Raw genomic sequence first — 26,805 nt, forward strand, 5'->3', positions numbered from 1 at the left:
TGAATTGTATTTGGTCTTCGAGAGTGTGACACCAGGACGGATAGCCGCTGGCTTCTTGCTTCAGTTTCAAAAAGGCATCCACGTAGTCGGCGAAAATGCTTTTCTGCGTGGGGTCACCCTTGTGGTATTGTTGTGTCTTAGGAAAGTGGCAAATTTCGTACACTTCTAACAGTTGGTATCCCATGTCCAGAGCTTTGAACAATTCTACGCTGACCCAGGTTCCCGTCAAGGCACGTTCTTCCTGGGTGTGATGGCAAGGTTGGTCTTGCTTGCACGTTTCGGCACAAGTACGGCACAAGGGAAACATCAGTTTGCCTTGACAATGGTGAGGTAAGACGGGATGGTATAGGTTCGTGGGAGGCAAAACTTTGCACTTGATCAAGCCTTCGTATTGTCGAATGTTTTTCAGGTCGATGTGTTCCGTCAGCAATTGTGGGTGTCCTACAGGAAAGCGACAATATTTGCACACGTAGGGATACAGCGAACACACGTCCAAGTATTTGATTTCTTCTCCTTTCTCTTCGTCGGCTTGGTACAGCAAACAGGTGGCATTGGTCCTTCCTCCGTACAAACTATCCCTCGGGTTCAGTGGGTCCATGAACTGGTAACTTTCCACGAGGCGTTTAAACTCGGGATCGGTTTTCATACGGTGATCGTACTCGTGTTCCCACATTTCCACCACTTGGTATCCTTGCTGTTCTGACTTTAGGCGTCGCTGACAAGTGTCCTGGTACAAGTCTTCCATCGTCCGTTGTAAAAACTGATTTTTAGTGTCACGGTCAGGGTAACAGACGGGACATCCGTGAAATAAGCAACCGTTAAACTCGTACACGATCTTGGGGTTTTCTAAGTCCCAGCCATCGACCGAATACGTTCCGATGGTCTTTTCACCCCCTCCGTTGCGGGCATGCTGAATCCATTTGTCTTCCTTGTCGCACAAGTAATGTAACCAACGTAGGGCTTTGACCGAGTATTGACGTTTGACAAAGTGGGTCGTTTGAGGACTTATGACAGCCACGGTTTTTTCAGGCATGAATCGTTGTCGATACACTAAGGAACACGCTTTGGCAATGGTGCAAGCTTCTTTCAAAGGATCTACCCCTCCGTGTTCCATGAACAGTTCTCGAAATTTTCCACAGCAACGCCGTAAAATGTCCACGTCGGAACGACAATACTTTAGCATTTCTTCCTGAAAGTCGAAAGGGTCCGAGGCGTGAGCCTGGTACCAAGCGTAGAAAGCTTCTCGTTGTTCGGTACGCATGTTGTCGGGGTCGTAATAGTGAGCCTCAGGTAAATGGGGTAGAACGGCGTGTTGATTGGCTTCCGTATTGAAAAGGTGTGGAAAGTACCCTTTAGCCATTTCTGTCATTCCAAACGTTTTAGGCATTCGGCTCAAAGACATGGCCAAGTAACTCATCGAATCTTTAAACTGCACTTGTCCCACTTGCATGAAAATGATTTTGGCTCCGTTCAAAGTCACTTTAGGACGCTCGGTGCCTTGTTCCGTATAGTATCTGAGAAGAAACTGTCCATCGTATCCGGAGAAATTGTGAGCCATCACTGTGGCATGACGATGACAATCTCCGTAACGTTCGATGTCCTCTTGGCTCCACGTCTTGTAGATGGGGTCTAAGACCCATTGGGCAAAATCGGCTAACGTGTTCGGTCCTCGAAAGATTTTTTCACGCCCTCCAGGAATCTTACTGCAGTGAGGGCAATGACTGAAGATAGGTTCTTGAATGCACTTCTCGCACGCTCGATGAGCCACGCAGAAATTAGGAATGTGAATGGCGGTCTCTTGCATGCATTCGAAATCGAAAAAGATGAAATTGCCTTTCTTCTTGTGACCGTCCTCTTTCTCTGGTGGGGGTTGGTATTTTTGCACGTAACATTCGTGTTCCAAGTCCACGATGTGGTGACAAATGTGACATTTTTTCTTTCCTCGACATACGTGTGCCTTGGTACTATTGGTACGTATGCCTTGTCCACAGGTAGGGCACAATCTCAGGAGTTGACAAGCACATTTCTTCTGTGAACCTTGTGTTTTCAAATGTTGTTGGTAACAGGTAGGGCTGACCAACGTGCGCAGACAAGTCGAACAAGGCACTGGTTCTTCGCTCAGACAGGGTGGAGAGGCCAAACATCCTGGGCATTTCCATCCACAATGCTTGTGTTGCTCTCGATTGTTATAACCATAATCACATTTCTCACAGTAATATCTGTATCCCAGGAATCCGGTGATAGTGGTAATGGTATCGAAATGGTCATCGTGATAATAAACATGAATGCATTTTCCGTCCTTAAAGTCTTGGCCTCGAAACAACAGAGGTCCGCGCATTTCTTGAGGGTGCACTTTCAAGGTGTAGCGTCGAGCTAGGGCATCTTGCAATTTTTGCATCTCAGGAATGCCACAGGGTGTGTCTTTGGACAGACCAGCTTGTTGCAACAGGAGTTCTGCTTCATTTCGTTGTTTGGCTCGATGGGAACGTTGAATAGTGTTCCAGGCTCTTTTCCATTCTGTCGTGTCGTTCTTGTTGGCATAGGTTCGTCCCACCACGATGGCTCGAGCTAAACACATCTGGTCTTGAGGGTTGTTAATTCGGACGAGACTTGTTTTGGTGTTGCGAAGGTCGTCCACCAATAACATCTTTTTGCGTCCAGTCCCTTGAGGAGGAGAGACGTGGGCCATTTTCAGTGTGGCTTTACCATCGGTGATGTCAAACTGGTCATTAGATTGTTGTACGTGTTGAATCTTGTCCATGATTTTGGAAGGGGTTAGTTCTGCGGGTCTGCTAAACTCGATCCAAACAGGGGATTTCAAACCGTCGTGATCTATGGATAGTGTCAAGCGATCGTCTTCTTTGGGTTGACATTGTCGCTTGAGTGCGGTGAGCAAAGAATCCCACATCTCGGTGATAAACTCTTCTGCTTTCTCTAAGGGTACGTCGGACTTGAAATCTTTAAACTTCACCGTGTAGGTGTAAGCCGTAGTTCTAAATTTTCTAGAGGAGCGCTTTTCCGTCTCTCGAATGGAATAGTACTTTTCAGGGTTGACTAAGGGTGGTGAACTTGGTTTAGAGGGTTCGGATTCTGGTTCACTCCTGTCCTCTTCAAAATCACTGGCATGAATTTGTGCCAAGATTTCAGCCCTGGTACGAGGCGATAGATCACGTTTCTGCCTCTTACTTTCTTCTTCTTCTTTCTTCTCGAATGAATAGGATCGTTTCATGTTGAGTGCAAAACGTCAAATGACTCAAGTTTAAACACCATAGACTAATTTATAGTCATGGCAGACCAGCGTATATAAAAGGGTGTGTGTCTTGTCCTTTTCACTATTCATTTCACTCTCAAGCCGAGCACAACGATGGAAGAGACTAGCCAAATCGAACGTTTCGTCAGAGCTTTGCGAGGGGTCATTAGAAAATTCTCTTCAGACCAGCCCACGGACTACTCTCCTTCCTTTCGAGATAAAAGTCAAGATACTTGCTATATCTGTCAGAAGAAAGGGCATTGGTCTTCAGAGTGTCCAGACCGTCAAAAAAGATAAAAAGCAGGGGCTAAAAAAGACAAAAGTCAAGATACCTGTTATTATTGTAAAGATAAAGGACATTGGTCTCCAGATTGCCCAAAAAAGAAACAAGAGGAGTCAGAAGAAAAGAGGGATTCTTCAGAAGAAGAGAGGGATTCTTCGGAAGAAGAGAGGGATTCTTCAGAGGAAGAAGAGGAAGAAAGAAGACAATTCTATTTACAAGAAGCAAAGAAACAGGAGAAGAAAAGAAGAAGGGAAGAAAATGAGGAAAATACGGTGAAGAAATTCAAAAAACAGAAAGACTAAATAAGGAGAAAGAAGAAGTCAATGAACTTTTAATTAAAGTGTTGTGTTATGAATTGTGAATTGGATTGTAAAAAATGGAGAAAAGAATACATTAATGATATAAGGTAAGTGTCTTTGAGTTTTGATTTTAAAATAAGAAGCTACACTCACGCACTCATACACAGACACGTACTATAAGGGTAAAATGAGTGGGGTGTTTTTTTGAGTTATTGGCAAATTGAAATTGTATTTCTTTTCGAGAAATGTGGGTGGCCCTGAAAAGGGCCTTTTTTGGTGTAGGGGCGAGTTTAACCAATCAACTTTAACTGCCTTAAGCCTTTGCCACGTCCAAGACCTACTTCTGAACTGCGTAATGCTGATGATGATGATTGAGTTGAAATCACTAAGGGTGGTACGGCAGGCTTAGTCACAGGGTTGACGTGTTTAGCTCGGGAAGGTCGTATTCTCTTCGGTCGTGATAAAGAAGTCTGATACATTTGTTTCAGACTTCTTAACTCCGCTAAAATGTCCAACAGTACCGTGACCGTTTGATTTTCACCCTCTTTCTTTGCTGCTACTTCTTCTTGCTGTTGTTGCTGTTGTTTTTTTCTTACCTCTTCTTCTTGCTGCTGCTGCTGCTGTAGGAGAAAAGCTTGTTCCGCTTCCTTTTGTCGTTGTATAAATTTCTCCAATTCTTCTTTCTGTCTCTGTCTAAAATTCTCCACTTGCGGTAATGAAGAAGGTAACGAAGGTTCCGGAACAAATTCTTGCGAGGTAAGAAAATCCACAAAATCCCAATGTACCTCTTCTGAAAGTAAGTCCGGGTTCCCTTGGTCAGTCTCCCCTGCTGGTGCACCCCAATGGATCGTTTTCTGAGTTTCCGTCATGTTGAATCACTGTCGCATAGATTGACTGCACACAAGCGCTAGCGAATCTATATAGACCACGTGACGTCACAAACTGTTCTCTTCGGATTGGATGCGAGCTGACTGAATTTTGTAACGCGTGTTCGGATTGGTGAATGAACTCAATCCGTTTCAATCCTACCTCTGCCTATAAATAAGCGCAGTTCACTACATTGATTCACCTGTTCTCGTCGCTTCAAGATGTGGACCACAGTTGAGTCATCCACCCTTGTGTCTTCCATGATGTTTAGGACGGACATACCCATGTATGTCCGATCCAAGTGGACCGTTGTCCACAGGACAAACACCAGTCTGTGGATACGTAGGATCTACGTTGAAAGACAAGGATGCCTGAAAAGAGTGCTGATTTACGGACCAACAGTGAGACGCAGCCTAAGAACAAGAAGAAGAAGACCAATGCGGTGCCCTTTATGTTAATGGATACATTAACATAAACCCAAAGGCCCTTTTCAGGGCCAGCCATATTTCTCGAAAAGAGATAGCCTTTCCATTGCCTATCCCTTTTTTAAATTTAAATTTAAATTTAAATTTAAATTTAAATTTAAAAAAAAAAAAAAATCCCATATTCAATTCCCCTTGTCCCTAGACAAACCCAAACTCTATTCCCCCATGTTAAATTCCCCCTTGTACGTAGAGTGACCCACGATTTTTCACCATGTTCAATTCCCCTTGTACGTAGAGTGGCCCACGATTTTTCGCCATGTTAAATTTCCCTTGTACGTAGAGTGGCCCAGGGGTCCCTGTAATGCTAATTCCCATTGTACGTAGGGTGGCCCCATTTACTACTTGAAGATATTGAAATATATTTTTTTATATCACGGACACAAACACACATTGGCTGATACCATTTACACGCAACTACATACAATAATACCTTCATAATGAATGTTAACACTGGATAACCTTAGCACTGTCTCTATCATTCTAATCTAACCCTGGTTTCCGAATACACTGTAGTCAAATTCTGCACATCGCAGAGGGATCTGACTTTATGTACTGAACAATTTACTGTAAATATTTTAGGCCTTCTCCCGAGCGTGGAGAACATAAGGTTACAAATTAGAGGTTAGCCGCACCAGAAATGACAGATGAGAGACTAATGTAGATAAGTAGTGAATGGTTTGTTAGTCGTATAAGCCAGATCCATGACATATTTCTACTGTGTGGATACACCTATTAATTTTGTTAACTCATTTGCTACAATGAAAGTTGATTGTGATGCCAGTCATAAATTTAAAAAACCCTGATTACATACACAAAAGCAATGACTATGCACTTTATCCTCTGGGGTAGCTGTTATGTATAGTTTGAGTTACATCTGGAATTCCTAGCGTTTATTCTATTGGAACTTCAGTGGGGTTGAATTCAAACACGTGATTGTGTAATAACCATTACAATTCACTGTGCGAAAACGGAATTAATTATTTTCAGTACAGTGTAAGTGCATTAATTAGAGGATGACTGTCCAACCGAATAATATTTAAATATTTGCAAAATAGTTGTTAACTGATTGCTCGAGAAAAAAATACTATCTAATATTTACCTTATTATTCTTACCCATTAAATAAAACCAAGCATTTTATGTTGAATCAGGTGGAAAAGCAGTGATTGATACATCTGGTAAAGCTTGTACGAGCCTGGTCACTGACATGACAGAAAATATGATCATCGATACTGCAGAAGAGGTTACCACTGACGCAATGGCTCACATAGCGGCCGAGGCCGTAGATGTAACGGTAAATGTGACTGTTGAAACTTTAGCTGAAATCGGTGATGGAGCCATAGATGCAGCAATTAAGGACTCTTCCAGCGCGGAAGGTATAGCTGTCGCTAACAGTGGTGGGAAAACCCTAGCTGACGTGTCAGCTGAGAAAGCTATTGCTGACACAGCCAGTCAAAAAGTAGCAGTCGGTACTAAAGCATCATCTACTGCGCGAGGAGCTGTAGTTGCCACTAGTGGTTGTTCGTCTAGAGAGTTATTAAAAGAAGCTGGAAAAACAGCAGCTGTCGCCGCTATATTCGAATTATATCGTCTAAAAAAGGATATAGATAATTTATGGAAAGCTCGTAAAGCTGGACAAATCAACGAGAAAGACTTTAAAAGAGAATTATATACAAAAATAAGTGGAACAATTGGTTCTATTCTCGGATCTGCTGCCGGTACAGCTATTAACAAATCATTAATTTCGCAGTCCCTAGTTGGTGGTTTCGTCAAAGCGCTAGCTATTGGATTAATTTCATCGTATTTCGGGAAGGTCGCTTTTTCTGCAATATCAGGCTATGTGTTTGACAAAATAAATTAAGTGGTTTACGGGTATCATATTTCTTTCATTATTGTTTTGAAGATATAAATATATTCAGATTTCGCCGACAAAACATGACTTTATTCAGCTTCACAGACTTTGTACAATTAGTAACGTGTCTAAAGTTTCAAAAAGTAAGCAACACAATTTGGTTTCAATATTGCCCACTGTACATTTAAAACATCAAAAAGAATATTCAACAAATAAATCAAATGTAGGTAACAAGAAACAAAAGGTTTACCTGCACAATATAGGGAATTATTATTCCTGTCCAGTGACACTCAGACCTTGCATTTGTGGTAACTTTCATACAAAGAGACCTACTATTTTCCAACTTTGCAAAATGAAAACACACACACACACGCACGCACTCACGCACACACACGCACACACAAACACACACACATACACATACATACATACATACATACATACATACATACATACATACATACATACATACATACATATATTTGTTACTGAGAGCGATTTCTAACAAACAATGATATCGGATAACTAATTCCGTTAAGTATGTTGGCGTCAACATCTGAGATTCTCCGAGAGTACGGTGAGAATAAATAGGGCTTAGATTATTCATATTTCAGTGGGACTGCATCAAAATGCTGTTCCTTTGGAGATATAAATATCGGCCGTAAATCAAGATTTTGGAATTACATAAAAACATTTAATCTCTAATTTTTTAACATTTAACAGCAATGACAAATTTAAATCAGTGAAAAACTTTTCTGAAACTGTTATTTTGAGAGTTATAATAATTTATATCATTTCAGATTTATGTTTATCTAGTCTCAGAGAAAATTCTAACTTGTACAAAAAATTATAGGAATAATATTTCTAAATATAAATAATTAAAGAAACATCAGCTATATTTCTGTAATATCACTTATACGTCTGGTTTGACAGCATTTCAGTATTTATTAGTATACTACATTTTAATTCCCAGATTTTCACTTACCCAGATTTCGGAAGATCTATAATCTAGTTTAAAGAGTCTCCATATAAGTAACAAAAATAAATTGATTGCACCCTGATAATACAAACAGTAGTGCTCATTCAGTAAATTTGATCTAGAAAATATAAATTTGGTATAGTTTTGTTAACCTGTTTTTAATAAAAGCTGTTATTTTAAGCACGCATGTAATTGTTTTGTGAAGTTTGTAATATGAGAGTTAATTAAAATTATGCAATTGTCTTGTCAAGTTTGTAATATAACAATGAATTAAAATCATTACCACTGTATGCAAATGAAATTATGAATATGTAAATAGAAGAAAATCAAGAAATAAATAAATAAATAGTAAAATATAATTATTCTTTGTTTATTTATAACATCATAAATAGCATTTATTTCTTATTTTATCTCTGTGATCTGTCTATCAAGACTTTTATTATACATAATTATCAGCAACAACACAAACTGCATATTTCTCAGCCTTTTCACATCAAACAAGCACCAGGCTAACCCAGATTGTGTTGTGACTGGAATAATCATGACGAACTGTCCCAGTCTTAAACTGTCACATTTTCTTGACTTACGACGGGAGATTATGTGCTTTTTCTAGAAATATAAAGTGGAAATATCTCGTGACTCAGTTTTCTTAAGATGGTCAAAATATCCGTTTACAATTACTTTTTATAGTAGCTGAAGTGGAGAACCGAGTTCTATTCATAGCACTTACAAACTCTTTAAGTTCCAGAAAATCTGATCTTACACCAAGCCTCCCTCTCTTATCTTGAATATTTAGAAACTCGCAAGAATCGTGAATATTACAATTTTAAACAAACTTCCGTGCGTACACTGTCTCTTTTTAATTAGATGCTAAATATCAATTATATTTCTTTTATTGTACCACAACGGTGGAGATAAAATAAATCAGGATTACTATTGGGTTTCTGTTTAAAGAAATTTCTACAAAAATAGTAATCTTCCAAAAGGGATTAAACGCTAAATGGATTTGATTGAATACCTCTGTACTTAGATACCGGACTTTACCTTGTTCACAATTCTCCGAAGTGGTGGATAAAATAATTTTCCTCTTTGAGTGGCATAGAAGGTCGTATATCGTTGCTATTTGTGACATATTTAAAGCACGGCACGAATGCACAAACGTGAATTATTTTTAAACCCCCTTTTTCGTAATTAGTTATAGCATTCTTTATTTCTAATTTCATTCCCTTTACAACCCTGATTGAAATTTAATAATACGGTTTGCATTTGTATAAAGAGTTTTCGAGTTATTTGAAGGTTTTTAAGGTACCAACATTACGACAATATTTTTAGTATAATATATCTTTTCAGTATAATATTATCATGCCAAATAGCTAATCATTCCCTAATAATTTCATTTTTATTTCCTTTGCTTTATATGGTGTAGCTACGGTAACTCGTTTGGCAGATCGATATATCGGTACTCATAATCCAAGGTTTGCGGGTTTGATATCCGCCCAGTCATTTCCTCTCCATAATATGCCCAATAATGTGTTAAAAGTGTCGATAAAACAAAACAAAACAAAAAAGGTTATGAATAAGATCATAATTATATGCAAGTCCTTACCGCATTACCTTTTAGACGCCAATGAATACTGATATTATTGAAATTCACTATCAAGTTCCAACGATACCAAAAATATCCAATATATATACTACATTTTCTAATGAATTATGATCATCATTGAGGCGAAAAGTCGATTTATCAGTAAAAATTACTTACAATATGTTCGGAATTTATTACATATTATCATAGACAGACAGTGATAAAATCGGAAGTTATTTTCCTACCCTGTGAGTCCAAAGGTTGACAGCAATTTCGTTAGCTGATAGGCCTGAGCTCCTTTCTAGCTACATGGTTGATTACTTGAAGGCCCGTTTTACTAAAATATCGAATATTTGTCACTTGCAAATATCCATGCTGTGTTTCTTGTCCGATCCAATAACTAACACCAGTTCTACTCAATATCTAGTCCAAAGCACCAGAAAGGTCTAAAGAAGCCTACTTCGAAACAAAAACAAAGAAAGAAACTATATTCCCAAACTACGTTGACATTAAGTGTGGCTAGCAGATATGCTGGTGTGATCCGTGAAAATTGTCATTCTCCTCATGATCTCATTATTAAGTAGGAATAATTTCGATTTAAAGTACAAGTCACACGGATGATGTAAGCATTCAACACTGACTATTTCATTAATGGGTACAATTTTTTAGAATTTGATTCTACATATCTTTAAGTAGTAAGTATTCACTTCATTTGGATTCTTATACATCCACATTCCTTTGGAAGGTCATAGTTTAGACGCCCCGAAACGCGCATAAGGCAAAATCAATGTTAAGGTACGTATACATTTTTGTACGAAATGAATCTGAAGGTGTGATCCAGTACAATCCGGATTGAATGTCGCGCGCTGTGATGTCACACCGAAAGCTACACATAATTAATAAATTCGTACTACCCTATATTGTGACGATTCCACTCGACGTGAGTAGCATAGTGGCGCACTATAGTGTCAATGGGAATTAGCATCACAAGACCCCTGGGCCACATTGGCGTCAATATTTATAGCGTCAGTGGGAATTAGCATTACAGGACCCTCCCCTGGGCCACTATAGCGTCAAGACACACTGGGATATTTATAGCGTCAAGGGAAATTGAACATGGAACTATTGGGTTTGTATAGCGACAAGGAAAGTGTGGGTTGTATAGCGCCTGACGTCACGGTATGGAAGAGTGGTAACAATGTTGCAATCCTGTGAGGTGACGTCACAGTACTGTGCACTGGGCTGGCCTCCATAGGGAAAACAGAGGGGGACTTAGATTGATATAACCCATACAACAGACACTTATACAACACACTAAAAAAATTTGAGGAAGGAAAGCAATTTTTTTCGAGGCATATGAGTGACCCTGAAAAGGGCCTTTGGGTTTATGTTAACATCATTCCGTTCACATAGATGGCATCGCATACATCTTCTTCTCTTCCTTAAACTTCTTCTGACTTCTGGGCCGTAGAACTCTCTTCAAACAACCTTGTCTCTCTACATAAGTTCTACAAACAATTGTATCCGTGATCCTGATAATTGTCCATGATGATTTCATATACATGGGTTGTTGTTGTTGTTGTTGTTGTTGTGGGGTTTAACGCCATTTTTCAGCACGATAGGCTATACATGGCGGCCAGTATTAATGGTGGAGGAAGAACCCGGAAAACCCCGGAAAGAACCACCGACCCACGAGAAGCTACTGGCAAGCTTTCTCACATGCCGACATTGGCTGAATCTTAGACTCGAACCGCCGCAGACAGAGGTGAGATGGCAGTGATCCGTAACGAAGAGTGCTTTAGACCACTCGGCCACTCGGGGCCCCTCATATACATGGGTAAGTCCGTACGGAACAGCATTGACGATACGAGAGTAGATGATTCTACGTTGGTCCACATCTTGTGACAAGAACAGGTGAAAGGAATGCAGTGAACTGCGGTTATTTAAAGGGGAAGGTCGGATCGAAACGGATTGAGTTTGTCACCAATCCAAAACACGCGTTACAAAATTTAGTCTCAACACGGAATCAGTCTTCCAATCCGAAGAGAGTGGACTGTGAAGTCACATTCCCTATATAGAGGCGCTAGCGTCTGTGCGCAGTCAATCCATGCGACACAGTTGTCAAACATGACGGAAACTAAGAAGACAATGAATTGGGGTGCACTGGCCGTGGAGACGGAAAGCAACGGAATAGGAGCGGTTACTAAAATCCACATAGCTCTTCTTCCAGAAGAGGCTGATTTTAATTGGGATTTAGTGGATTTTCTTTCTTCTTCGCAAGAATTTTTTCCGGTTCCAGTACCTTCGCCACCTTCTCCTTCTTTACCACACGTGGAGGGTTTTAAACAGACACAGAAAGAAGAATTGGAGAAATTTTTACAGTAGCAGAAGGAAGCAGAACAAGCTTTTCTCCTTCAACAGCAACAGCGAGAAGAAGAAGAGACAAGAAACAAACGACAGGAAGAAGCAGCAGAGAAAAAACAAAGCCTAGGAGAGAAGGAGAATAGTGAAAGCCAAACGGTCACGGTATTTTTAGACATTTTAGCAGAGTTAAGGAGTCTGAAACAACCGTATCAGAATTCTTTATTACGACCCAAGAGAAAAAGACCTTCCCGAGCTAAGCCACCCAGTTCTGTTACGACGTCTGCGATATCACCCCTAGTGATTTGTACCAAATCGTCATCGACAGTAGCTAGTCTAGAAGTAGACCTTGGTCGTGGCAACGGCTTATGGCAGTTAAAGCAGATTACGTCCCGTTCCTGAGTTCTTGTTTTTTTTAAACAAACAAATACCCAACTGTACCTTTCAGGGCCACTCACTTCTCTCGAAAAGAGATAGTATTTCAATTGCCAAAATCAATTAAAACTCAAAATCCCGTTTTTTACCTATGATATACGTGTGTGAGTGCGTGAGTGTAGGTCTATATTCTAAAAAATAAAAACCAAGAGACACTTACGTTTTATGCCTGGTCTATTTTGGTACAAATGTTACAATTCAAATCACAACACAACACTTTAAAAAGTTCATGGACTTCTTCTGTGTCTGTGCTCACTCTCTCTATTTATTAAATTTCTTCACTTTCACTGTTTTTTCCTCCTTCTCTTCTTCACTTTCTCCTCGTCTTCTTTTCTTCTCATGTTTCTCTTTCTGAACGTGTCTGGGTTCTTCTGAAGACCAATGTACTTTTTCTTGACAATGATAACAGGTATCTTGACTTTTGTTTTTTCTAGCACCTGTTTTGCTTTTATGACGGTCTGGACACTCTGAAGACCAATGCCTGTTCTTCTTACAGATACAGCAAGCATCTTGACTTTTATCTTGAAAGAAGGGGGAGTGGTCCGTCGGCTTGTCTGAAGAAAATTTTCTTATGACACCTCGCAAAGATCTGATCAAAAGTTCGATCTGTGTGGGCTCTTCCATCGTTCTGATCGATTTGAGAGTGAAATGAATATTGGAAGGGACGTCACACACCCTTTATATATACGCTGGTCTGACATGGATATAAAGTGTCCCATGGCGTTTTAAATGTAGTCATTTGACTTTTGCAGTCAAGATGAAACGATCGCATAAATTAGTGAAGATAGGAGAAGAAAGTAAGAGGCAGAAACGTGATTTATCGCCTCGTACCGTAGCTGAAGTCTTGGCACAATTTCATGCCAGTGATTTTGAAAATGACATGAGTGAACCAGAATCCAGACCCATCGATTCTAAACCTAGCCAAAGTTCACCACCATTAGTAAAACCTGAAAATTACATACACATTCGAGACAGAAAAGCGCTCCTCAATAAAATTTAGAACCACGGCTTGCACCTAAACGGTGAAGTTTCAAGATTTCAAGTTCAACATACCGCTGAAGAAAGCAGAGGGTTTCATCACCGAGGTGTGGGATTCTTTGTTAACCACACTGAAACGACCATGTGAAGCCAAAGAAGACGATCGCTTGAGACTTTCCATTCATCATGACAGTTTAAATTCCCCCGTTTGGATAGAGTTTAGCATCCCAGCAGAATGTACACCTTCCAAAGTCATTGAAAAGATACAACACGTGCAACAATCCAACGACAAGTTTCACATTACCGGTGGAAAAGCGACACTGTTATGACCCACGTGTCTCTTCCCCAAGGGACATGACGCAACAAGGTGTTATTGGTGGACGAACTTCGCAGCACCAAAAGGAGCCTCGTCCGACTTACCAGACTTGTTTACCCCGTGCCATCGTCGTTGGACGAACGTATGCCAACAAGAACCACACGGTATAATGGATAAGAGCATGGAAAACTGTTCAACAATCGGACCGTGCCAAATAACGAAGTGAAGCAGAACTCCTGTTACAACAAGCAGGGCTATCCAAAGACACACCCTGTGGCATTCCTGAAATGCAAAAATTGCAAGATGTCTTGTCAACACGCTACACCTTGAAAGTGCATCCTCAAGAAGTGCATGGCCCTCTGTTGTTTCGAGGCAAAACTTTCAAAGACGGAAAATACATTCACATCTATTATCACAGTGAACATTTCGATGCCATTAATAATATCAATGGATTCCTGGGATGCAGTTATTACTGTGAGAAATGTGAATACGGCTATAACAATCGAGAGCAACACACACATTGTGGACCGAAATACTCAGGATGATTGGCCTCCCAACCCTGTCTGGACGAATGACGAGAACGACTGCATTGCGCTGCTTGTCAGCGCACTTTTGTCAGCCCTACCTGTTACCAACAACATTGAAGACGCAAGATTCACAGTAGAAAAGTGCTTGTGAACTCCTGAGATTGTGCCCTACTTGCGGACAAGGCATACGTACCAATAATGCCAAGGCACACGTATGTTCAGGAAAGAAACTATGTCACATTTGTCACCAAATCGTAGACTTGGAACACGAATGCTACATTTAAAAATACCAACCCCAACAAGAGGAAGATGACCAGAAGAAAGGCAATTTCATCTTTTTCGATTTCCAATGAATGCAAGAGACTGTCATTCACATTCCTAATTTCTGTTTGGCTCATCGAGCGTGCGAAAAGTGCATCCAAGAAAATATCTTTAGTCATTGTCCTCATTGCAGCAAGATTCCTGGAGGACGTGAAAAAATCTTTCGGTGAACGAACACGTTGGCCGATTTCGCCCAATGGATCTTCGACCCCATCGACGAAACGTGGAGCCAAGAGGACATCGAACGTTACGGAGATTGTCATCGCCATGCCACAGGATACGATGGACAGTTTCTTTTGAGATAATATATGGAAGAAGGCACCGAACTTCCTGAAGTCACTTTGAACGTGGCCAAAATCATTTCCATACAGGTGGGACAAGTGCAGTTTAAAGATTCGATGAGTTAATTGGCCATACCTTTGAGCCGAATGCCTAAAACGTTTGGAATGACAGAAATGGCCAAAGGTTATTTTCCTCACTTTTTCAATACCAAAGCCAATCAACACGTCGTTCTACTCCATTTGCCCGAGGCTCACATTTACGACCCCGACAACATGCGTACCGAACAACGAGACGCTTTCTACGCTTGGTACCAGACTCACGCCTTGGACCCCTTCGACTTTCGGAAGAAATGTTAAAGTATTGTCGTTCCGACGTGGACATTTTACGGCGTTTCTGTGGAAAATTTCGAGAACTTTTCATGCAACATGGAGGGGTCGATCCTTTGAAAGAAGCCTGCACCATTCCTTAGTGTACCGTCAACGATTCATGCCTGAAACATCATGGCTGTCATTAGTCCTCAAACAACCAAGTTTGTCAAACGTCAATACTCGGTCAAAGCCCTACGCTGGTTACATTACTTGTGCGGCAAGGAAGATAAATGGATTCAGCACGCCCACAATGGAGGAGGCGAAAAGACCATCGGAACGTATTCAGTGGATGGCTGGGGCTTAGAAAACCCCAAGGTCGTGTACGAGTTTAACGGTTGTTTATTTCATGGATGTCCCCTCTGCTACCATCAACGTGACATTAAAAATCAGTTTTTACAATGGACCATGGAAGACTTGTACGAGGCCACTTGTCAGCGACGCTTGAGATTATAACAGCAAGGATACCATGTGGTGGAAATGTGGGAACACGAGTACGATCACCGTTTGAAAACCGATCCCGAGTTTAAACGCATCGTAGAAAGTTACAAGCTGGTGGACCATCTGAACCCGAGGGATAGTTTGTACGGAGGAAGGACAAATGCCACCTATTTGCTGTACCAAGCAGACGAAGAGAAAGGAGAAGAAATGAAATACTTGGACGTGTGTTCGCTGTATCCTTACGTGTGCAAATATTGTCGCTTCCCTTCAGGGCACCCGCAATTGCTGACGCAACACATTGACCTGGACAACATTCGACAATACGAAGGATTGATCAAGTGCAAAGTCGTGCCTCCCTCGGACTTGTACCTTGTCAGCGCACAAAGGAAAAACGCGCCTTGACGTGAACGTGGGCCAGGGTGGAATTTTTCAAAGCTCTGGACATGGGATACCAACTGTTAGATGTTTACAAAATTTACCACTTTCCCAAGACACAAAAATACCACAAGGGTGGCGAGACTCAGAAAAGCATTTTTGCAGACTACGTGGATGCCTTTCTGAAACTGAAACAAGAAGTCAGCGGCTATCACTCCGGGTGCCAGACTCCCGAAGACCAAAAGACATTGAAAGAGAAATACTGGGAGCAGGAAGGCATCACTTTAGACCACATCGAGAAAAACGAAGGCAGGCGATCGTTTGCGAAAGTAATGTTAAATTGCTTGTGGGGCAAAATGGCACAGCGACCGTGTTTACCTAAGACGGAGTATTTGACCGAACCTTCCCCTACTTCCAGATGATTCACGACAAAACCAAATACATGAAACACGTGGACGTCGTTCGTGAGGATTTGATCTTAGCCTAATTACGAAGAAGATCTGGACTTTGTAGAAGCCGACGAATTTGAAAATGTCATCATTGCGGCTTACGTAACAGCCCATGTTCGCTTAAAATTGTATGAAGCTTTAGAACTGTTAGGTGATCGAGTCCTCTACTTTGACACGGACAGTTGCATCTACATCGATCGCACGGGTCAACGTCACCCTAACATTGAAGGAGACCGTTTAGGAGCCTGGACAGACGAACACCCCGACGAAAAGATTTTAAGTTTTGCTAGTGATGGTCCGAAAAATTACTGCTACGAATACCAGGACAAACAAGGAGAAGTGCACACAGAGTGTACAGTGAAAGGATTGACTCTCAATTATCGCACCAGTCGATTGGTAAACTTTGGCGTATTGAAAGAAGCCTTGCAGTCTGGAGAGGATCGAAATTTTAAAGTGTCCACGTACGAACCGCACAAGATTGTACGTTTACCTACTCAACAAATCGTCAGTCGACCATTGAAAAAGCTGTATCAAATCGTGTACCAGAAGCGAGTGCGTCTTCCCAAATGCTTCACTTTACCGCAAGGACATGTCGGTATAAAAAATTGGTTCCAAGAGGATAGTCACTAACTAGAAGGATGACTTCGCCACAGCAAGAATCGAGTGAGAGATCCAATGAGAACTCTAAGGTGAAACCATTCAATTTTCCGGTCTTCTTGCCTGACTATTGTGATTGTGCCCGTCAATTGGAAACGTTTCAAAAATGGGCCACGGATAGGGAAGGATTACCTACTTCGAATGTATTAGCTAGAACAGCATTTATTAACTTGGGACCTGAGACTGGATTGGGATACGAAGTACAGTGTTTCAGTAGCGGCCTGAAGTTACGAATGGATCAATGTATCTATAAAGATTCCGCTATTCTGGAGCATACTCGATTGTCTCCGCAGTGTCCTTACCTTTCTGTAGCCTTTCCACCCATCACACTGCGGTACATTTATGATGGTACCTTAGAGAAGGTAGCACCTTTGTTCAGGTAGAAAAAAAGGAAGACTTCCAAAACTATATATAAAAAGGAACGATGTACAAGCTTGAGACTTCATTGCGACTAGTATAAAAAGGGACAACGTCCAAGATCGATAGTTCATTGTGACTACCAAGACCAAGCGAGAAAGATGAATCCTTTTAAACAATCATCATTCAAGTTCGGTGAATCTAACGATGAGTGCGATGCTGTGCCTTGCGATGAGAGCGATGCAGTAAAGCATCATGGGAACTTTGTTCTCACTACTACTACTACCACCACTACACCTACCATGGAAAGTGATGCTGTGCTTGTCAAATTTGAAGGATGCGAAAGCAATTCCACTCGTTATCGTGGACTCTTTACCGGTTTTCATTGACAATGTCAACTTTCACGTGAGGCCATGCGTCTACCACCCTACGGATGTCATCCAGCCCTGAGCAAACTCCTGTCCATGTCACCCAACCCTCATCGAAACGAACCTGTGAAACACGAATATTCGTTCACTGTGCGTTTGCTTGAATACTGTGACTTTGAAAATCGTCTTAAATCGTTCCAAGGAAAATGGCCTAAATATATGGGAGGACCTACCCCCGAAGAATTAGCCAGAGCTGGATTTTTCTACTTGGGCGCAGGGGATCAAGTCAAGTGCTTCAGTTGCGGTGTGTCACTTCACCAGTGGGAGCAACATGATTCGGCATACCTGGAACGTGCTCGATGGTCCCCAAATTGTCACTACCTACCTTTAGTGGGACAGGGTTATTCAAGTGACATACCATGTCCTTTAAGAAACTAGATTGGCTAGGAGTCAAACGTTGGACACCACAGAGACCAGTATTTAAACCCCATCTAAAAAATAATATTCAAGCATTACCAAAAGAACTGCAAGAGAAGATCTACAAGGAAGTTTGGTAGGGACTTCCCAGAGCCAAACCTCAATGGGTGACTCTAGAACTTTTGTGTCGAGTTATTCACAAAAGGAAAGTGAAAGAAGTCAACAAACGGGTTAGATTTTTCTGGATCAAGTGTGCGTTCACCCTATTATTCTGCTTTAGGCCGTTTACATTAGAAGATTTTATTGACATTCTGGACCGTTACCCTGAATGGCAGCGGTCAGAAATTACTCACTATTTTCATTACTTTCACTCTAGCAGAAGATCTAAAATAAAATAATACTGACTGACATGATCATGGATACTTTACAAGAGAACATTTGGGGCTTGCCAGTGGAGTTGAGAGAACGCATTTACCGAGAGCTGGTCAAAATACAAGTGAAACGTAAAGAACAATTGCATCCGTTACGTTACCGATGTTTAAACCACTGGTACCTGAATACTATAAGAGGACTGATTCAGATGAAAGTGTTCCAGTGGTCAGACCTTTTTAAACTGTTCGAGGACTAGAAGGATCGGTATGTTAAAAAAATGTTTACTACAAGGTACACATACTGCAACGAATTCCAGAAGAGTTGGAGGATTACCAAAATCTTTTACACAACTTAAACTTGGTCGAAGAGGAAACTTCAAAACGAATTGTAATGGTTCATTTAGCGACAGAACCATTTAGATTCGCAAATGGAGTACGATTATCTCTGTTCAGAAGGTACATTTATTGCTTCTGAAAAAAGAGGGTATAAAAACAGGCTACCATGCCACAACCTTTATCAGAATCGATACAACAGATTCCGTGGAAGGAAATCAATTGCACCATTCAAACGGTGTAAGATTACCAACACTTATTACGAGATCTGTGTCCGTTGAAGCTGGGACGACGTGTGGTCTGTGTCTTAGTGACTTGTGTTCTGGGATTTCGTTTACCAGCCGATTCCTTGTGGACTCTTTACGAACAGTACTTACCTCCCAATAAAACATAAAAGTGGTCCCTTTAAATGTCCACGAGAGATTCATTCTGCTCAAAGCTTTGCGTTTTCATCTGGATACTTACTTCTCGACCTCTACGGGATAAAAGGATTCGTCAACTTTTAGGCACCCAAGATGTGTCTGACGATGTTTGTGTAGCTTGTGACTTACACCCTCACTGGACATATGAACGTGACTGGAAAAATTGGTGGTTTGAGGCTCGGACCCAAGAAGTGGACCATTATGCTCGAGAGTTGTGATCCTCTACTCAAGCGTCCAAGGAAAAAAGTCAGGTTTAAACCTGTGTTAGGGATAGTACCAGAAGAACCAATCACAGAGGACAATCACTCCCTTCAGGACAGGACTGTCATGGACATTCCTGAAAGACCATTCCGGGAGGACACTTGTGTGGCTGCATCCTATGTAGAGCCTGTAAGAACATTACACACTGACCCTAGGACACCTTGGTTACCAAAACATGATGCACAGTGACTTGTTAATATTCCATTTTGATCGTTTTGATGTGTTTTTTTTATTGCTGTAAATAACCCTTTGGCTTTTATATATATTTGTCTTTTGTGTTTTTAAAAAAAATCAATAAACTTGGATTGAAAAGTATAAAAACTCTTGTCGTGTCAAAAGCGACATTCCTTGCACTATGACTACCTCTGCTGTCTCTGTTCCCTCTTCCTCCACTTTCAAAGTTATCGATGAACACTTAGATCGTGCCAGTTGCGATGCTTTGTCTTTTCGCCATCCCTTTAACATGTTAATTGCTGGGCCAAGCGGTTCAGGCAAAACCTAATTTGTCAAACGTTTGATCGAACATAAACATCATTTGATCGATCGTCCACCTCAGTGAATCGTGCTGTGTTACAAAGAGTGGCAATCGGCATACAGCCTCTTGCGAGACAGTCAACTCGGTTCCATCGTATTTGTGGAAGGCATCCGTAGCGAAGACGGCGGAATCGTGTCTGACCCTAGTCAAACCCATCTGGTCATTACATTACTCAAAATTTATTTCAACAGAGTAAAGCCCTCAGAAAACAGCTTCTGCCCGCAAAAGACGTACTTCCACCAGTACGCAACCTTACATTCGCAAACCACGACCTGCAGCGACAGTGACTGCATCTCCAGCCGCTTCTCCGTTGCTGGTGATGCCTACCCATCCCAAATTGATGAAACCATGGAAACCAACGTCTCCAAAAAGTTCTCCTCTAGCGGTGACACCCTCCTCCTCTTTAGCTGCAGTGGCAGCTCCTCACAAAGCACCTGCTCCCAAAATCAAAGTCCAAGAGAGATCGGGCATGTTACAGAGTTTGCTGGTTTTGTCCAAGCAAGAACTGTCCATTGCGAACCGCTCCACGACGCGTGCTGCCTTTCATCAAGTTGATACGACGTAAAGACAATTAGTGGTGACGCGTTCCAGTATAAAAAAAGCCTGAGGCAAAGCATTGGTGTTTTTGTGCTCCTGAACGCCCAAAGATGTCACTTCAAAGAAGTGCATGCCGTCACAACCGTCCTTCTCCTGTCCAAAAAGGAAAGAGACAAGGAAAGTCTCGTCAACCGACAAAACGCTCAGCCAAGAATCGACGTTACCCCAAAAAAAGACACAGTAGTGAAAAGAAAAAGTGGAGTAACCAAAGGGGAGGATTCTTTGGCGATTTTGGTAAACACATTGTCATTTTTTGACGAAGCGATAGTCAAAAAAAAAAAAAAGATAAGAGGGCATGTGCTTAGTCTTTAGTGTATATTTAATGTGTGTCCCGGAACCAACAAGCAAAGATGTCACCCCCAGAATACATCCCTCTTCTAAACCCAAAGGAAAGAACAGGAAAGGACTACCTCCTCGTTTAATCAAACATGGGGACATGTTGTATGTCCTGTCCAAAGCATCCCCACCCATGCGAAAAAAACTCATTCAATCTGCCTCCAAAGATGTCATTGATACCGTGTGTGAATTTTGTTTGAACGTCTTGAAAGGCATGATACCTTTGTCAAAACACCAGAAACAATGCTTATGCAAACATCGTCACGTTCTTCGCCAAATGGTTCAAAAGAAAATCCCCATTCGTCAAAAGATGTTGGTACAACGTGGAGGAATTTTGCCTCTGTTGTTAGGACCCTTGCTGAAAGGAATATTGGGGACCATGCTGGGAGGACTCGTGGGAGCAAGATAAAAGGGACCTCTGGAGTCCAAACATCTCAGACTTGACCCTTGAAATCGAATGGAAGGACGAAAACTGGCTGAAATACCATCGTTGGCAAGAACAACGCACCCCCCACTTGCCTCCCAATCCAAATTTGACCGAGATGTCCCAATTACAACACGAATTGCATTCACTGATAGATCCCCACGATTTGTCCGAAACAGAAAAATCACAAAGTACGGTCAACCCTTGTAACGACTGCAACTCTTTCACCAGAAAGCTTTACACGAAACAGCTCTACCCACTCTGAGCCATTTTAAGGCCTTGATGGAAAGTCTATCACCCACGCCACCACACAGCCCCCAGTGGTCATGAGAGACGCAACCCCACGAAAGCCTGTGGAAGAAAAGGCACGAGAAGTCTTTCAAACACCGTCAGCAGCTCCCATTTCTAGTAAGGTTGCAGCGTCCTTGTTAACCCCTTCTCCCGCACCCCAACGAGAACAAATGAAAGCTTGGGTTAAAAAGATTATCTCCACTCCTCCTTCGACAGAAGTAAAAAAAAAGAAGGGAAACTAGAAGTAAAAAAAGAAAAGAAGACCAAAGCCACTCCACTACCACCACCTCCACCACTACCTTCGACTTCTACTACCGTACCCCATCGGACACGTTAATCCGTTTCCAAACCACCCTTTCGCCCCGTCCAAAGTAGCATCAGCGAAGAGTGGGTAACTTATTCAAAATGGAGAAGGTGTTAGCCAGCATTTACTACGATCCATCCCATTCTGCAGGTTACGGAGGTGTTCAGAAATTGTATCGTGCTGCCAAAACCAGTTTGAAAAGTCTCTGTTTACATCAAGTGCAATGATGGTTACAAGAACAAGCCACGTACACTTTACACAATCCCATTCGACGAAAATTTTCCAGAAGTCGCACCCAAGTGGAGGACATCAATCATCAATGTCAAGCTGATTTAGCCGATGTTTCCCATTTGGCCACCGACAATCGTGGCTACAAATATTTGTTGTGTGTCATCGACGTCTTTTCTAAATTTGCCTGGGTCGTGACATTGACTTCTAAATCGAGCAGTGAATTAGTGCAAGCCCTCCAACTGGTGTTAAAACAAAGTGGTCGGCACCCTCTTCGATGGCAAACTGACAAAAGTACCGAATTTCTGAACCAGCTTTCCAAAAAGAATTAAAGAAAAGTGACATTCACTTTTTCACCACCGAGAATATCGAAACCAAAGCCAGCATCGTGGAAAGTTTTCAACGCACTTTGAAAGAGCGCATGTGGAAATATTGTACGCATCACCACACTCTCAAGTACAGTGACATCTTACAACAAATCTTACCATCGAAGCATCGGACGTGCCCCCAAGAAGTGACTCCGGATAACAAAGTGACCGTTTCTGAACGCCTGTTTGATACATCCCCGACGGTGACTGTACCCAAGAAAAGTGAAGTGTTGGCAGTAGGAGATTCGGTCACATTGGCAAAAACAAACGTACTTTCGACAAAGGTTACTTACCCAAGTGGACCACCGAATTGTTTCTTGTCATTGGACGAGTGTATGGTCGTCATCCTGCCGTCTATAAATTGGAAGACATGAACGGAGAAGTGTTAAAAGGGACGTTTTACTTCCCCGAGTTACAACGTGTCACCAAACAGGAAGACGACCTGTACGACATCGAAAGCATTATCGAACGAAGAACCCGAAAGGTGGGGAAAACGACGTGTCAAAGAAGTCAAAGTGCTTTGGAAAGGATATCCTCCCAGTTTTGATTTTTGGATCGACGCTTTGCAAGTCATCGACTATAAAAATAAGTGACCATCATGCCCTTACACACAGCTTCAGCTACCGCTACCACTGCAGTGACCACTTCTTCACCCAGTTCTTCTCTGCAAGATCTACAAAAGCAACCCTTGTGGGTGTGGTGTGGAGAACGTGTGCCTAAAACGCAAATCCTCTTTTTCTGCCAAATCTTTGTGGTGTATTGTGTCATCGGTGCTGCCATTGCCAATTTGAGTTTGCAACAAGGAGACAAACACTTGTGGACCATTTTATTGAGCAGTTGCATCGGTTACCTTCTTTCCAACCCTTCCCTAAATTACTCCTCGAACAGAAACAACCGGAGCCTTGTTGTCAATGTCAGTCACCACCCCAACAACAATAACAACCCCATTTTGGACGGAGACACTCCTCTGACTTCCAGTGACCATTCGGACAGCCACAGAACTCTGGAATTATGAACCACAACAAACAATTTTACTTAACCTTACCTAGTTTCAGTTCCATGGAGGTGTTTCCCAACAATACTTTGTGTTGTTACACAGCCAAATTACCTCATCCCTTCAAATTAGAACACGAAGCCCAGTGGGAAGTGAGTGGCGTTGGTGGAAATCAGTAACCCTACACAAGCGCTAAATGTTCTTGAAAATCAAAACACATTTGAGTTCGTAGTTCTGGACGACACAGTGCAACAAAACATGATTACCACTAAACAACATCAAAAGTTGACTGCAAATTGGCCATTACGCAACACTACTCCTGTATTGCACATCTATGAGTTTAAAATTAACTCAGGTCAATATTTTAATGGTCAACATCTGGTGGACGCGATTGCTAACAGATTCAATGCAGCATTTGACAAAGCTCTGTACAAACTAAATAAACGTGTCACCCTCGAGTACCATAAAAAATGACTCGTCGCCTACTGATACATTGTGAAAGTGAGGAAAAAAGTATAGGTATTAGATTTTGCCCTCAATTGTACGAGATTTTGGGAGGGGAACACAAGTTCATCAGTGGTATCAAGAACATAAGAGATATGCCAACCATTGCCAGCAACCTGGATTTTGGAAGATAATTTCGTTTCCTGGTAGAATTGAACCATTGACTCAATTTGATCTTGATGTACTCTGATGTGGTGGAGTATAACGTGCTGGGACACACCTCCGTACCGTTACTGCGTGTCATTCCTTTCAAGGTAGATTCAGCCACGAACGCTGACGAGGAAGGTGGAAACACCTATCACGTTCACCGCGAATTTGTACATCCTCATTATTTGTCCGTCAGTAAGTCGTTTTTCGACACTGTCAACATTGCTTTAAAAGGAGATCTGGGACAAAATATTCCATTTACCAAAGGAAAAGTCACGGTGAAACTCCATTTTCGAAAACGATTATCTGACGACATTCCTGCTTCCCTGTCATCACAGCAAGGACAAGGCAGAGAGAGACGACGAAGAAAATACCACTTCAGAGGACTTCAGACACATAAATCTAGAAAGACTAAGAAAAGAAGAACTGTCCGAGATGTTTTTGATTATTAAAAAATGACAGATTCAGCTCCCATCCAGATTGAAATCAAAGGACAACGCGAAGATTACATCGATTTGGATAGCAGTTACTTGTACTTGAAAGTCAAAGTTCTAGATAAGAATGGAACTGGTATAGACGAAACTGAGAAAATAGCTCCCTTCAACAATTTCATGCATCCCTTGTTCAGCGGAGTGGACTTGTACTTGAATAACAAAGTCGTCATCAGCAGCATGGATACGTACCCTTACCGTGCATACCTGGAAAATATCTTGAGGTACGGAATAGACGCCAAGAACACTCATCTCAATACCTGTGTGCTATGGAACCTGACGAAGCGGACCAGTTTGAAGAATTAGCGAAAGAGAATGCTGAATTTATAGAGCAAAGAAGCAAAATCAAAGATGGACAGAGTTTAGAACTGATGGATCGTTTGCATTTGGACATGTGGTTGCAAGGGAAGTATTTGCTGAACGGTGTGAATGTTCGCTTGAGACTGAATCTCAGCAGTACCGCTTTCCATTTGATGGCTGAAGCTACTGACACTCCCAAAAGCAAAATCGAGGACGCCACACTCTGCGTACGACGCGTGGAAGTGTTACTTAAAGTGGGAAACGACATCAGTCAAACTTTGAGCAGAACGACCGCCAAGTATCCGATACGACGCGTGGAAGTGAAAACTTTTAAGATTCGCGGTGGACATCATTCCATGATCAAAGATAATCTTTTCCAAGGACTGTTACCTTGTTATGGTAGAGAATGCAGCTTTCAACGGGGCCTTCAATAAAAATCCTTTGTTAGAAGTGCGTCTATAAGCGCTTCATTTTCAGTTAATTAATGTTTGTCAGTAAAAGGTGAGTGTTTCTTTTAAGTCCGCGCGTTCCATGTTTCTTTGGGGTAATGTAAGTTTTGGTAACAATTATTAAATTACTTAACCAAATATGGACCTCAGGCAATCTACTCGATAAATAGAAGCACGCAATAATAATTCCAATACCCAAGCAAGGAAAAGACTCTAACGATATTAGCTCCTACAGACCCATTTCCCTAACAAACAACATTTGTAAGATCATGGAAACCATAGTCACCAACCGACTTAAACACCACCTAGAGAGCAATAAATTAATCTCCGATAGTCAATGCGGATTTAGAAACAAAAGATCTACCACGGATCAACTAATACAATTGGAAACCGCAATCAAATTAGCGTTCAACTCCAAATGCAAAGCTGATAGGAATTTAATTGCAGTATTTATTGACCTCGAAAAGGCATTCGACCTTGTATGGACCAAAGGCTTATTAGCCAAACTCAACCACTATGCCAACACAGGTTGAATGTTTAAATTTATTGAAAACTTCCTCGCTGACAGTAAAATATCAGCCAGAGTCAGCGACACCTACTCTGAACCACATTCACTTGAAAACGGTACACCACAAGGGAGCGTACTCAGCCCAACCCTTTTCAACATCATGATTAATGACTTGGACACCAGCTTCACATCAAAACTAATTGAACTCTCACAATTTGCTGATGATATTGGACTATGGAGAGCAGGGAACCCTTCCAACCACAAAGTAATCAGCGATATTCAAACAAGTTTAAACAAAATATGGAAATGGGCTGATAAATGGGATTTCAAATTATCCCATGAAAAAACCATAGCAGTATTATTTACCACCAAACGTAAATTACAAAATCAGTTTCCAAAACTCACCATCCAAAATCAAGAAATTAAATTCGTAAAAGTAGCACGATTTTTAGGAATGCATTATGACTCCAAGCTAAACTGGGGACACCACATAAACGAACTAGTCAAAAGTTGCAATAAAGACCTTAACCTCCTTACAAACCTGAAAGGAACCACCTGGGGATCAATCAAGAAACCTTACTAGCATTATATAAATCATTAATTAGATCTAAACTAGATTACGGATGCCAAATTTACAACTCGGCACCCCAAAATAACCTCAAGAAACTAGATAGCATACAAAGAAAGGCCCTAAT

At 41.5% G+C, this 26,805-nt stretch overlaps 1 protein-coding gene across 1 annotated transcript in view; it reads left to right on the forward strand.

The window, feature by feature from the left end:
* LOC149803645 (uncharacterized) overlaps positions 1 to 8,329 on the forward strand; it is a 70,408-nt gene extending 62,079 nt beyond the window's left edge. The window contains exon 3 of the mRNA XM_089953390.1: positions 6,334 to 8,329. Within this exon, the coding sequence (XP_089809516.1) occupies positions 6,334 to 7,043 (710 nt within the window). The 3' untranslated portion in view covers positions 7,044 to 8,329. The remainder of the gene's footprint in view (positions 1 to 6,333) is intronic.
* Positions 8,330 to 26,805: the final 18,476 nt, after the last annotated feature.

The sequence above is a fragment of the Sinohyriopsis cumingii genome, chromosome 3 (genome assembly GCF_028554795.1).
Source record: "Sinohyriopsis cumingii isolate HCF-2022 chromosome 3, ASM2855479v2, whole genome shotgun sequence".
Lineage (NCBI taxonomy): Eukaryota > Metazoa > Mollusca > Bivalvia > Unionida > Unionidae > Sinohyriopsis > Sinohyriopsis cumingii.